Below are 14,358 nucleotides of genomic sequence, written 5' to 3' on the forward strand. Positions count from 1 at the left end.
ATCTCTTCAACAACTGATACTGGGAAAACTGAACAGCTGCATGCAGAAGAATGAAATTAGAACATTCTCTCACACACATTTAAAAAATCAACTCAAAATGAATTAAAGGCCTAAATGTAAGGCCAAATACTATAAACTACCTAGAGAAAGACATAGGCAGAACACTCTTTGATATAAACTGCAGCAATATCTTTTTTGATCCATCTCAGAGAGTAATGGACATAAAAACAAAAATAAACCAATGGCACCTAATTAAATGTAAAAACTTCTTTAGAGCAAAGGAAACCACAAACAAAATGAAAAGACAACCCAGAGAATGGGAGAGAAAATCTTTGCAAAGGAAGCGACCAACAAGGGATTAATATCCGAAAGATACAAACATCTCATGAAGATTTATATAAAAAATACAGCACCTCAAAAAATGGAGAGAAGATCTAAATAAACATTTCTCTAAGGAAGACAGATGGCTCAAAAGCACATGAAAAGATGCACAACATCACTAATTATTAAAGAAATGCAATCCAAACTACAATGAGGTATCACCTTACACTAGTCAGAACGGCCATCATCAAAAAATCCATAAACAATAAATTCTGGAGAGGGTGTGGAAGAAAGGGAACCCTCTAACCCACTGTTGATGGGAATATAAGTTTAGCAACCACTACAGAGGACAACATGAAGGTTCCTTAAAAACTAAAAATAGAATTACCATATGATCCAGCAATCTCACCACTGGGCATCTATCTCAAGAAAACCATAATTGGAAAAGATACATTTGAAAAGAACCCCAATGTTCACTACAGCACTATTTATAATAGCCAAGACATGGAAGCAACCTTAATGTCCATCAACAGAGCAATGGATAAAGAAGATGTGGTATAACTACATAATAGAATATTATTCAACTGTAAAAAAGAATAAAGTAATGCCATTTGCAGGAACATGGATGGGGGCAGAGTTATCATACAGAGTGAAGTCAGACAAAGACAAATATAATATCACCTGTATATGGAATCTAATAAAAATGATACAAAAGAACTTATTTATAAAATAGAAAAAAACTCACAAATTTCAAAACTAATCTTATGGCTGTCACAGGGGAAATCATGGCAGGGAGGGAGGAATTAGAATGATAGGAATAACATATGCACACTACTGTATAAAACAGACAACAAGAACCTACTGTATAACACAGGCAAATCTACTTAATAGTTTGCAATAACCTATACAGGAAAAAATAGTTTGTAATAATTCAATATGGCAAAAAAGAATGGATATATGTATAACGGAATCATTTTGGTGTATGCCTGAAACTATCACAACATTGTAAGTCAACTATGCTCCAGTAAAATTATCACATACCACAACTTGGCTGTGAGCCTCCTGTGGGGAACTGTTAGGCAAAACCTGACCTGGTGGTGGATGGTAGGGGCAGGAGACTGAGCATTTGTGCTGTGCGGAAAGAGGCAGGCCCAAGAGTGTAGTTTGCTGTTAGAGGATGCTCACAGGAACAGTAGGAAAAATGCTCTGTGAGCCATCTGGACACAGCCAGATCTCCTCACACCTCCTGGTAGATTGTTCCAAAAGTTGTAAATCTCTCCAATTGTATCTCCATACTTTAAGGGACCCAGGGCATGACACAGCAGCATGTGCAAGGTTATAGCCCAGATGCAGTGAAGGAAGGACATAACGTGACCAGTATCTCAAAAATGGGGTCCCAGGGTAAGACTCAGGGACAGACATGAACCCCATAAAGGCATTCATTCAGCCAATCAATCAATGACCCAACAAGCCCAGGCTTGGGGAGACAAAGGTGGCTAGTGAATTACCTGTTGACAAGTAGTTGGGTTGAATCACAGGGTGGTCATGGGGGTTGGCACTTCTCAGTTTGAGCCAGCCCACGCTCGTGCCCCGCATGGGCCCGACATGCACCTGGAAGAACCCAGAGGAAATGATGACCTCTATCAACCCCCCCACAACTTGGTTTTTTAGAAAGGCCCCAGGTATCCTGAGCTTGGGGACTCAACACCCAAAGTCAATTAAGAGTGGATACATTTCAGCATCTGCTTGTATCTTAACCACTTTCCTTCTCCCAGGGGATCAAAACCACCTCAATCATCCCTGCCTCTCTGCTTTATATGTGATTGTTCAAAACCTTTGGGGCTAGCAGTCCATTTCTAGTACTGAGGACCCAGAGCACCTGCCCTGAGCTGAGTACAGGTCTCACCTTCCCATGTGCCACGGAGCCTGCCTCACTCCATCACTGGAGCCCCCATTCCCTTCCCTCAGACACCCTGAGCTGCTGGAGGGCAGGGTGCAGGCTTCTGAGGCTCTACCCTGAAGGCCCTGCTGCGCAGTGAGACCACTTGCCCACCTGGTAAGCCTCCTGCTGCGTGGGGACCCGCCCATGGTCGATCACCTGGGATGGCAGGAAGTGGAACTGGATGTCCGGGTGGGGGACCCCAGGCTGGCTCCGGATGAACCCACCTGTTTCCAGATGGGCCGTGGCTCCATACCCTGAGGATCAGAAGAGGATGAGGCAGAAGTGCAAGTCTGAACATGACAGGTGGGCCAGCCTTCCCCCTCCCCGGCAGCTCCTTATCTTCCTGGCCTGTATTCTGGTGCCTGGACCAGAGTCTTTGACACTGACTGTCCTCTTTCCCCCCAGGTGGGCTCACCCAGCACCAGTGCTTTCAATATCAGCTCCCTGCCAAGGGGCTCCAGCTTTACCACCTCCTCAACTCCACTGCTGCCAACCTGCCTGTACGTTCCCATGGGCATCCTGAACCCAGCCCGGCCCAACCTCCAGCCCCGGCTGCTCCTCTCAAGAGCAAGGTTAAAGTCAGAAACTCCTCCCTCTTCTCTGTCACCCACCATCAGCCCCGCCAGAAAGTCTCATCAGCTTTACCTCCAAAATCTACTTCATTCCACCTACTCAGCACTACCATCCACACCCCGACCTCCGTCCAAGCCCAGATCACCTAATTGGTGGCTCCAGTGTGTCCTTGCTGGTGCCCAGCCTACTCTGTGCCCCCTGCAGCCTGCCCTTCATACACAGCCCATGACCAAGCTTGCAGCCCTCTTCAATCAACTTCCCACCACTGCTGCCTCCGAGGTGCTACAGTATCCCCAGTCCAACAAATATGTTCTTCAAACACACCAAATGCCTAGCCCCAGGGCCTTTGCAGGCATTCTTCCTGCCTCTCAGACCTCCTGCCACCATTCTCTAGTTTTATTAACATCCTGACTGTTCCCTCACTGTACTTAAGACTTAGCATGTTTCCTTCCATCATCTCCACTAGAGCGTAAACTCCCTGAAAAAGCCTGCCTCATTAGCACTTCTCAGGACATAGCACAGCACATGTTAGGTGTGTGAGAAATGCATGCTGAGTGAATGAGTTAGATTTCACTGCATCATTTCCTGGCCAAACTCACTACTCTGAGACTCAGCAAGAAACCAAATGGAAAATGCTGAGAAATGGAAGCTGATTCTGCAGTCTGGCACCTAGTGCGTTTTCTTCTGGCCCCTTGGACCTCAGACAGTGTCCAGCACAAGGCCATTCCCATCCACCCACCAGGAAGAGCAGTACCTAGCCCCTGTGAAGTCTCACCCTGGGCAGGCTGTGTTTATCAGGTCTGGTCCTCACACAAGCCTGCCACACAGGAACTGTTTATCCCTATTTTTGCAGATGGGGAAACCGAGGCTCGGAGAGCTGAGATAAATGGTACAGCTCAGTTTCAAACCAGCAACCTGGGGCTCCAGCCTGTGCTAGGCACCTCTGGAGGGAGACTGTGCTCCCACAGACCATCTCCCAAGGTCATGGATGAACATGCCCACCTGTGAACCTCCAAAGCCACTCCAGGCCAATCTGAACCTTCCTCAAGGGCTTCTGTGCTGAGTGGAGGGTGATGGGGTGGGTGCACGCCTGCTGGATGTATACCTCCAGGTGGTCTTGCAGATTTTGGCCAACTCCTGAAACCAGAGGGAGTGGTGATGAAAATGTCCCCCAAGGGGACTTACCTGGCCTCTCAGGGTCCCCCTGGTTTTAAAATCTTTTTCCCCATCCACTTATCTGCCAGGCCAGCTCCTGCTCATTCCCAGGGACACCATTCTTACACTCCAGGCCAAGTCTGACTGATTCAGACTACACTGATGACTACACTCCAGCTGTTGCCAAAGCTGCCTGCCCTTGACACTCACTCTCAGGGCAGCACCTGTAACCATCCAGGTGCCTTCCTGTCAGCACCCTCCACAAGGGCAGGGCCCTCCCCCTATCCCCTAACCCCAGGGAAAGAGGGAAGCAGGCCCTTCATGTTGTGCATACCCTGCCTGAGCTCATCCAAGGTCAAGGGGACGCTAGGCAGCTCACTGTCATGGACAAGTATGTTCACAGACCTCTTATGATGACGCCTCAAGGCAAAAAGGCCCAGATCTCTGGGAGCTTAGGTTACAAGAGAGGGTGAGAGGGGAGTTCCCCCTGTGGCACAGTGGGTTAAGGATTCAGCATTGTGTCTATGGAAGTGTAGGTTCAATCCCCAGCCTAGAGCGGTGGGTTAAGGATCCAGCATTGCTGTAGCTGTGGCACAAGTTGCAGCTGCAGCTTGGATTTGATCCCTGGCCAGGGAACTTCCATATGCCATGGAGCAGCTGGGAAAGAAGAGAGTGGGCAAGAGGGACAGGGCCCAGCACCGGAGGACATCAGAAAATAAAATCTCTATAAAATAAGTGTTAGGTGTTAGGCCTGGGAGAAGCGCCTTCACATGAAAAGCAGGTCAGGGTAGCCAGTGAGTCCTGAGGATGGAAAACAAAAAGGCCTGGATCCCTCTCGCCCTAGGGCTGCCCTGATAACCTGCCTGAGCCTGGCCCAGCAGGCCTCATTGGCAGATGCTCTCTGATAGAGGGGCCCCACTGCTGAGAGGAATGCGATGGCTGGGGAGGGAAGAAAACAACACAAAGGCTGGGGGACCCCCTGGGGTCCAAGTCCAGTGAGCGCACTTTCAGGCTTGTGGGAAGAATGTGATTGGCTCTGATGAGCTCTGACTCCTGTCCCCTCCCCACTGCATGCTGATAAAATACAATAAACTATTTTATTTAGCAGAGCTGCCTCTGGGCACGGTGGGGGATGGGAGCTCACCAGGAAGGTGGCATACCACTGGGATGCCCAGTTTCTTGAGGTCATCTGCGTTGCCCACACCAGACAACATGAGCAGCTGTGGAGAGTTGATGACACCTCCACTCAGAATCACCTCCTTGCTGGCATAAGCCTGGAAGAGACAGGTGGCCATGAGAGTCACACATCCCTTCTAGAAAAGCCAGTCACAACCCCAAGAATGTGGCCTTGGCTTGGCATACCCTAGTGTTGGGTGAGGATCCTGCTCAGAGGCCCGTGAGCGAGAAAGAGGATGCTCAGGGCACCAATGTGTGAAAGCAGCTCGAACTTGCAGCTATAGCATGTGTGTGAACATAAAGTGTAGTTCATACTCTGATACATTCTGCAACAGCCCGGCAGTAACAATGGCCTTAAAAAGAGGACTGCAGAACTTAAATGAGATAAATAAAAGCAGGCACGCGAACAAGCAGTTTAAATAAACCACGTGGTGAGCCAGACCTTCATGTACGATGCCCAACGATCCTCACATGCTGCCATGTGGAAAACAGCACAATGCAGAAATAGGGAATGTGATCACTTGTATGGGTTTTAAAGCCTCTCATATAAATTATCAATTTCTGGACAGGTGTGGAAAGCAGTAGCAGACAGAGGTTCATGGGGATACTCATGCCAGGGTATCATGGGCCCTTTGCAGGTGGATGGATTGGGGCTTCCTCACCTCTGCCAGGCTACTGCTTCCTGAAAGGCCCTGGGGACAGTCTTTCCCCACTGTGCTGATGGGGACAAGAGCATGACTCCTGTCCACAATGAGCACAACCACGGGGTCACTGCCCATTCCCTCCCTTCCATGTGAGCTGCACACCCCTGGAGATAATTCACTCACCCTGTGGCTCTGGCCATTCTTGATATACTCCACACCTACTGCACGGGTGCCTTCAAATAGCACCCTACTCACAAGCGTCTGGGCCTCAGCTGTGAGGTTGGGGCGACTCAGTGCTGGGTGCAGGTATGCACAAGCCGTGCTCCAGCGCTTGCCTGCGGGACAATGCAAAGAGATCAGGCTCAGTCTCTGCCTGATCCCAGGGCACCGACAGTGCAGGACCAAGTGAGTAAGAACTAGAAAAAGAGGGGATATGCCCTTCCCCTGACCGTGCAAGCTCTGGCTTCAAAGTAAAGCTGAGACCAAAACACCTTGCCCGGCTGAAATCCATGTCTACCTGGGGCTCCAGATGCAGGTCAGAAAACATCCTTCACCCTCAACAGGAGGACAGAGACCAGGGTCTCTGATAACAAGGTGAGAGCCCCGGGTCCACTATGGACCTGTGAGCAAAGCCTGGCACTGCTCTCTGCCTCAGCTTCCCTATCTGTAAGTCTCTAAAACTGGGGGCTGTGTGGCTGGAGAGCTGACTCTCCATTATCCACACCAAGAAGGCCAGAGGCCCAGAGAATGCCCAAGCAATGCAGTATTCTGTGGCCTGTCAATCTCCTCCACTTTACAATAGCCCCAGTCTGTCCACACTTACTGACCATGACAGGTGTGGGCAGGAGGGACAGGGCTGTCATAGAGCAGCCTTTTGTTTTGAAAGGAGGAACCCGGGAGATGGGGAATCATGCTACCTTTGTGGATGGTCATGTCCATCCAGCCGAAGCCCTCCTGCTGGAAGCCATTCATGTCTTCAGTGAAGGGGTAACCAGCCTGCTGCGCCGCCTCCAAGAATGCGTGGTGCAATGGGTGGCCGCTCTTGCCCCGGGACACATGCAGGGGCCCGTCACCACCGCGGTACCTGCCAGCGCCCAACTCATGTGTCTGTGCCTTGCGGAAGTAAGGCAGGCAGTGTGCATAGTCCCAGCCGGCCGCACCCTCCCGCTGCCAGCGCTCGTAGTCCTCTGCGTGCCCGCGGACATAAACCATGGCGTTGAGCGATGATGAGCCGCCCCAGACCCGGCCCCGCGGCCAGTACAGCACTCGGCTGTCTAGGCCCGGCTGCGGCTCTGTGTGGTAGCACCAGTTGTACCTGTCATCGCACAGGTTGTCCACGAGGGCTGCGGGCATGTGGATCTTCCATAGGAGCCGCTTGCTCCCTGCATACAAGTCCTTGGGCCCGGCCTCCAGCAGCAGCACGCGCTCATCCGGATCCTCTGTGAGTCGGTTAGCCAGCACGCAGCCGGCGGAGCCTGCACCCACCACCACGTGGCTGTACTCACCTCCACTGCAGGAGCCAGCACTGGCCAGAGTATGGATGCCCCGGGGCCCGTGTGGCCCCAAGGCACCCCATGGGCCCAGGCGCCCTAGCTTCCAGCCTTGTAGGACGCACCTCATGCTTCCAGCCTAAGTCCTCTTATATCCACAGAGGGGTATGTGATGATTCGCTTTTCCTAAAAAAGAAAAAGAAGCTTTGAAAAGTTAACTCGACATGCCCATGCACAATCAGCCCAAAGCTGGAGCAGCCGCCCTGGAGCAGCAAAAGACCCCTGCCCACTGGCCAGGTACCTGCCCAGCACTGGGTGGGGCAGACCTGGCTGGCAAGTCCCGCCCTGGGGCACTAGGAGGAGTGAGCAGAAGCACAAGCAGGAAGAGTAGTCCTTAGGGATCTATGCCAGGACTGACAAGCACAGGGCTGGGGGCACAGGAGAAAGGCCCCTCCCCAAACTTGGGGACATCCCCATAAAGGCTTCTTTGTGACTTACGCACAGACCTAGAGGTGAAGCAGGCATCTACCTGCTGGAAAGCAGGGGCAATAAGAGTTTTCCAGGTTTGCCCTCACTCCTCATCCATTCAAGACAGTTGCTAAGCCCCTACGGTGTGCCAGGCACCATTTTGTCTCTAGCAGTACTCAGAGAACAAGACATCTGCACTCAAAACTGATGGTCTAGGGCCAGTAAGGTCAGAGTGATGGGCTGGAGACCACAGAGCTCTTTGACCTGAGGGCCACAGACTGTACCACAGGGCTTTCAGCAGGGATGGGGTCAGAGCTACAGTCTTTAAAGATCACTCTGTCGAGTGCTGGAGTTTGAACAAGTACCAACAGCTTCTGGGGGGGGGATCTTTCCCAACAATGTTCCTATCAATCCCAACACACTCAGTGCACAGAGGTGAAGAGCCAGGATATCCTATTAAGACCTCCATTGACGCAGGAAGCTCTGAGAAAGCCCCATGCATGAGGTCTTGGGCACACAAGGCCTGCCCAGGACCAAGGCTGAAAACAAAGAATTCTCAAAAAACCCCAATGAATCCCACTCCCCACCCCTGCTCCATGATCCTGCACCAAGTAATGACAGCAGCCTATCACTGGAGTCAGGCTAAGAGGTAAGAGTGGAGGGAAAGATTCCCACCCACCCCTATACCTGATTCCTGCAGGTACAATAGAAAGAGGCAGCAGGGCCTCCTAATAACTAAATCTGAAGCAGGAAATCTGAGAGGAACGTTCCACTTCTCCAGGCCTCATGCTAGCATAAGGTAGAGGCAGTCCTGCTCAATTCCCAACTGCGTAGACTCAAGAGTCCACACTGAAGACCTACAGAATAAAAGGCATGACCTTTTCTAGGCATAATAACTATTTACCTCAATCCCTACTATCCTTCTACACACAAGGTCATGCACTCAATAAAAAAAAGAGAATAGATATGAAACAATAAAAATAATGACTCATTTTAAATAAATAAAGGAGGTAACAGAACCAGACCAAAGGGTGACCCATCCAGATGTCAGAACTATCCAACAAAGATTTTAAAATAACCAACTTTAACTTTTAAAAGATCTAATTGAAAAGGTGGACAACATGTTGAGCAGATAGGAAACTTTAGCAAAAAGGTGGCAACTATTAAAAAGGCATAAACAGAACTACTGAAAATAAAAAATATATTATCAGAGATGAACAGTCTGACTGGAAACAGCAGAGCAAAGAATAAGTGAAACTGAACATTAGTTCATAGAACTTATTCAAGCGGTAATATAAAGAAAAGAAATAGTGAAAGGAAGAGAGAACAAAAGATCTGGGAGCTATGGAATGATATGAAACTAAAATAGAGACAACTGGAAAGGAGAAAAAGGGATAAAGGGAAAAAAGAAGAGGGAGAGAGAGGAGGGGAAAAGGGAGAAGGGGAGAGACAGGAAGAAAAGGACAGAGGGAGAACAGGGAGAAAAGATATCAAAAGAGGTAATTGTTGAGATTTTCCCAAAATTAATCCAAGACAAAACACCACGGATTCAAGAAGGTTAGAGCATCCCAAGCAAGATCATTACAAAGAGACACACATCTAGGTACATCACAGTAAAATGCTTAAATCCCAGGAGAAAATCATCAAAGCAGCCAGCCAAAAAAAGAAACACTATATACAGAGGAATAAACTTAAGAGTGGTTGAAAATTTCTCATCAGAAAACATGAAATCCAGTCTACGGTCATACCACCCTGAACGCACCTGATCCCGTCTGATCTCAGAAGCTAAGCAGGGTCGGGCCTGGTTAGTACTTGGATGGGAGAAAACATGAAATCCAGAAAATAATGGAATGACAAATTTAGAGTACTGAAAGGGGAGGAAAAATAAACAATAAATAGAATTCTTTATACCCAGTAAATATATCTTTCAAATATTAAGAGAAATAGACATATTCAGAGAAACAGAAGCTGAGATTTATTTACTGCCTATTGGATCTTCTCTGCAAGATATATTAAAGTAAGTTCTTCAGGCAAAAGGAGTATGATACCAGATAAAAATTTCAATCTACACAAAGAAAGGAAGAGCAATGGAAATGGTAAAAATTGTGAATGTATTAGTTTCTTATGGCTGCTCTAACAAATTACCACAAACTTGGTGGCTTAAAACAATACACATTTATTTTCTTACAGTTCTGGAGGCCAGAGTCTGAAATCAATTTCACTGGAGTAAAGTCAAGGTGTTGGCAGGGCTGGTTGCTTCTAGAAGCTCCCTTGAGGAGACTGTTTCCTTGCCCTTTCTGGATTCTAGGGACCACTTCCTTTCTTTAGCTAGTAGCCCTCTCCTTGCAACGCTGAAACCTCTTGATTCTGTCATCACATCTCCTATTTTTGTAGTGGTATCTCCTTACAGATACTTGTGATTACATCATTGGGGTCACCTGGATAATCCAGAATATTTTCTCCATCTCAGCATTTTGAATCTCATCTGTAAAGTCCCTTTCACCACATAAGGTATCATAGTCATAGACTCTAGGGTTAGGACATGGCTGTCATGGACAGGGGGGTGGGGAGGCATTATTAAGCCTTCCACATTGGGTAAATACAATACAACTCTCCCTGTATTTTTAAATTCTTTAGAATATAAATCGACAATCTAAAGCAAAAGTATTAAAATACACTACAAAGATCATAATATATGTAACATTTAAATGTGTATTACAACAATAGCAAAAAGAATGAGGGGGAGAAATAAACATATTTTATAAGGTTTTTATACCATACATTAAGAGGTATATTATTTGAAAGTATGCTGTGATAAGTTAAAGATACATATTGTACACCCTAGCACAGCACAACCACTAAAAAAAATCAATAAAGAATAATAGCTATTAACTCAATAATGGAGATAAGTATAATTATATAAAATATTCAGAAGAAGTAGAAGAAACCAAGAAGACAGGGGACAAATAAAGAGCAAATAGCAAAATGGCAGATTTAAATCCAACCATGTCAGTAACTACATGAAGTATAAATAGTCTATACACTCCAATTAAAATGCAAAGATTGTCAAATGGGATTTAAAAAAAGACTCAAATATATGCTATCTGCAAAAAAGAAAACCCACTTTATAAAGGCATAAGTAACAAATAAGAAAATGCAAAAAAGATATACTACATAAACATGAACAAAAAAGAAAATGACTACATTAATACCAGACAATGCAGACTTCAGTACCAAGAATATTACCAAGGTTTAGAAGACATTTCAAAATAATAAAGGGGTCAATTTATCATAAAGACAAAACTATTCTAAGTAGGGATGTGCCTAAAGAGCTTCAGAATCATGAAGCATAAATTGATAAAACTGAAAGGAACAATGAATATATACAATTATACTTAGAGATTTCAGCACTCCCTGAGAGAACAATAGATAAAACTACTAGACAAAAAGTCCATAAGAATATAGAAAACTTAAACAAAATTATGAATTAAGCTGATCTAATTAACACTTAGTACTGAACATCTAAACAGCAGAATATATGTCCTTTGCAAGTGCACATCACCAAGACAGACCTTATTCTGGGCCATAGTAAAAATCTCAACAAATTTAAAAGGACCAATATGCTGCTATAAAGCATGTTCTCTGACCACAAAAAAATTGACTTAGGGATAAATAATTAAAATATATCTGGAAAACCACTAAATATCAAAAAAAAATTAAACAACGTACTTTTAAATAACCCCTGATTCAAAGAAGAAATCACAAGAGAAGTTAGCAAGTTTTTTAACTGAATGAAAATGAAAACACAACAAAGATGCGTGTGATGCAGGCAAGCACTGCTTTGAGGGAAATACATAGCATTAAAATGCATACATTAGAAAGGTCAGATCTCAAATTGATGACCTATACTTTCACCTTTAAAAAATCAGAAAAAAAGAAAATTCGTCCCACAGGGATCAGAAAAAAATAAACAAAATAGCAGAAATCAATAAGTTTGAAAACAAATTTTAAAATAGAAAATTAATTAAAAATTAATTTAATAAAACTAAACTATGTTTTTTAAGAAAATTAATAAACCTCTACCCAGGCAGAGAACAGAAGATAATACAAATGATTAACACTGGCAATGACAGAGGAAACATCCTACATATTCTGCAGAAAATAATCCAAAAATTTATATGGAACCACAAATAAACCAGAATTGCCGAAGCAATCCTGAGAAACAAAAACCAAGCAGGAGACATAACTCTTTCAGACTTCAAGCAATATTACAAAGCCACAGTCATCAAGACAGTGTGGTACTGGTACCAAAACAGACATACAGACCAATGGAAGAGAATAGAGAATGAAGAAATAAATCCTGATACCTATGGTCAATTAATCTTTGACAAAGGAGGCAAGAACATGAAATGGGAAAAAGACAGTTTATTAAGAAAGAATTGCTGGGAAACCTGGACAGCTGCATGCAAATCAGTGAAACTAGAACACACCCTCACACCATGCACGAAAATAAACTCAAAATGGCTGAAAGACTTAAATATAAGACAAGACACCATCAAACTCCTGGAAGAGAACATAGGCAAAACATTCTCTGACATCAACCTTATGAATATTTTCTCAGGTCAGTCTCCCAAAGCAATAGAAATAAAAGCAAAAATAAACCAATGGGACCTAATCAAACTTTTGCACAGCAAAGGAAACCAAAAAGAAAACAAAAAGACAACTTACAGAATGGGAGAAAATAGTTTCAAATGATGCAACTGACAAGGGCTTAGTCTCTAGAATATACAAGTAACTTATACAACTCAACAGCAAAAAAACCAACAACCCAATGGAAAAATGGGCAAAAGACCTGAATAGACATTTATCCAAGGAAGATAAACAGATGGCCAACAAGTGCATGAAAAAATGCTCAACATCCCTGATTATTAGAGAAATGCAAATCAAAACTACCATGAGGAGTTCCCGTCGTGGCGCAGTGGTTAACGAATCCGACTAGGAACCATGAGGTTGCGGGTTTGGTCCCTGCCCTTGCTCAGTGGGTTAACGATCCGGCGTTGCCGTGAGCTGTGGTGTAGGTTGCAGACGCGGCTCGGATCCCGCGTTGCTGTGGCTCTGGCGTAGGCCGGTGGCTACAGCTTCGATTCGACCCCTAGCCTGGGAACCTCCATATGCCGCGGGAGCGGCCCAAGAAATAGCAACAACAACAACAGCAACAACAAAAAAGACAAAAAGACAAAAACAAAACAAAACAAAACAAAACAAAACAAACAAAAAAAAAACTACCATGAGATACCACCTCACACCAGTCAGAATGGCCATCATTAATAAGTCCACAAATTACAAGTGCTGGAGGAGTTGTGGAGAAAAGAGAACCCTCCTGCACTATTGGCGGGAATCTAAGCTGGTACAGCCACTATGGAGAACAGTATGGAGGTACCTTAGAAATCCATTCATAGAACTACCATATGATTCAGCAATCCCACTCTTGGGCATATATCCAGAAAAAAACTATCCTTAAAAAAGACACATGCAGCCACATGTTCATTGCAGCTCTATTCACAATAGCCAAGACATGGAAACATCCCAAATGTCCACTAACAGACAACTGGATTAGGAAGATGTGGTACATATACACAATGGAATACTACTCAGCCATAAAAAAGAACAAAATAATGCCATTTGCAGCAACATGGATGGAACTAGAGACTTTCATACTGAGCGAAATATGTCAGAAAGAGAAAGACAAATACCATATGATATCACTCATATCTGGTATCTAATATACAGCACAAACAAACCTTTCCACAGAAAAGAAAATCATGGACTTGGAGAATAGACTTGTGGTTGCCCAGGGGGAGGGGGAGGGAGTAGGAGGGATTGGGAGCTTGGGGTTGACGGATGCAAACTATTGCTCTCGGAATGGATTTACAATGAGATCCTGCTGTGTAGCACTGAGAATTATGTTTAGATACTTACAACTCAGCCTGACAATGGGAGAAAAAATTATATATGCATGTATGTATAACTGGGTCCCCATGCTGTACAGTGGGGGAAAAAAAAGTGTGTTGAGGAAAATAACAATAAAAAATAAATTAAAAAAAAGACTATTATGACAACATTTGATAATTAAGATAATATGGATATATTTCTTGAAAGATAGATTATCAATAAAGCTCACTCAAGAAGAACTATATAACCTAAATAGCTGTATGTATTTGTTAAAGAAATTGAATTCATAATTTGTATTCTTCCCACAAAGAAAACTCTAGACTACATTGGTAAAAGCTAAGTAACAGTCAAGATGGAACAATACCAATTCTTCAGACAAAGTAACTTTTCTGATCACAAATGGAACTAAACTAGAAATATCAGAAGGAAAACTGGAAAATTCACAAATACATGGACATTAAATAACACACTCTTTAAAAACCAATATATTAAAGAAGAAATAACAAGGTAAATTAGAAAATACTTTAAGACAAATGAAATAAAATTTTTGAGACAATCAAGACAGTGGAGCAGTAGGACATGAAGCTCACCTCACCAGCAAATACATCAAAAGTACATCTACATGTGGAATGATTCT

General features: G+C 44.7%; 1 protein-coding gene across 3 annotated transcripts in view; it reads right to left on the bottom strand.

The window, feature by feature from the left end:
* Nucleotides 1–14,358, bottom strand: part of CHDH (choline dehydrogenase) — a 39,751-nt gene that overhangs the window by 5,599 nt on the left and 19,794 nt on the right. For all 3 annotated transcript variants that reach the window (XM_005669647.3, XM_013981791.2, XM_013981792.2), the window contains 6 exons: nt 6,729–7,487; nt 5,995–6,146; nt 5,136–5,265; nt 3,839–3,973; nt 2,375–2,517; nt 1,830–1,932 (listed from right to left, as the gene is read on the bottom strand). In XM_005669647.3, coding sequence (XP_005669704.1) covers nt 1,830–1,932; nt 2,375–2,517; nt 3,839–3,973; nt 5,136–5,265; nt 5,995–6,146; nt 6,729–7,431 — 1,366 coding nt within the window. In that variant the 5' untranslated portion in view covers nt 7,432–7,487. The remainder of the gene's footprint in view (nt 1–1,829; nt 1,933–2,374; nt 2,518–3,838; nt 3,974–5,135; nt 5,266–5,994; nt 6,147–6,728; nt 7,488–14,358) is intronic.

This window comes from Sus scrofa, chromosome 13 (assembly GCF_000003025.6).
Source record: "Sus scrofa isolate TJ Tabasco breed Duroc chromosome 13, Sscrofa11.1, whole genome shotgun sequence".
NCBI classification, from domain to species: Eukaryota; Metazoa; Chordata; class Mammalia; order Artiodactyla; family Suidae; genus Sus; species Sus scrofa.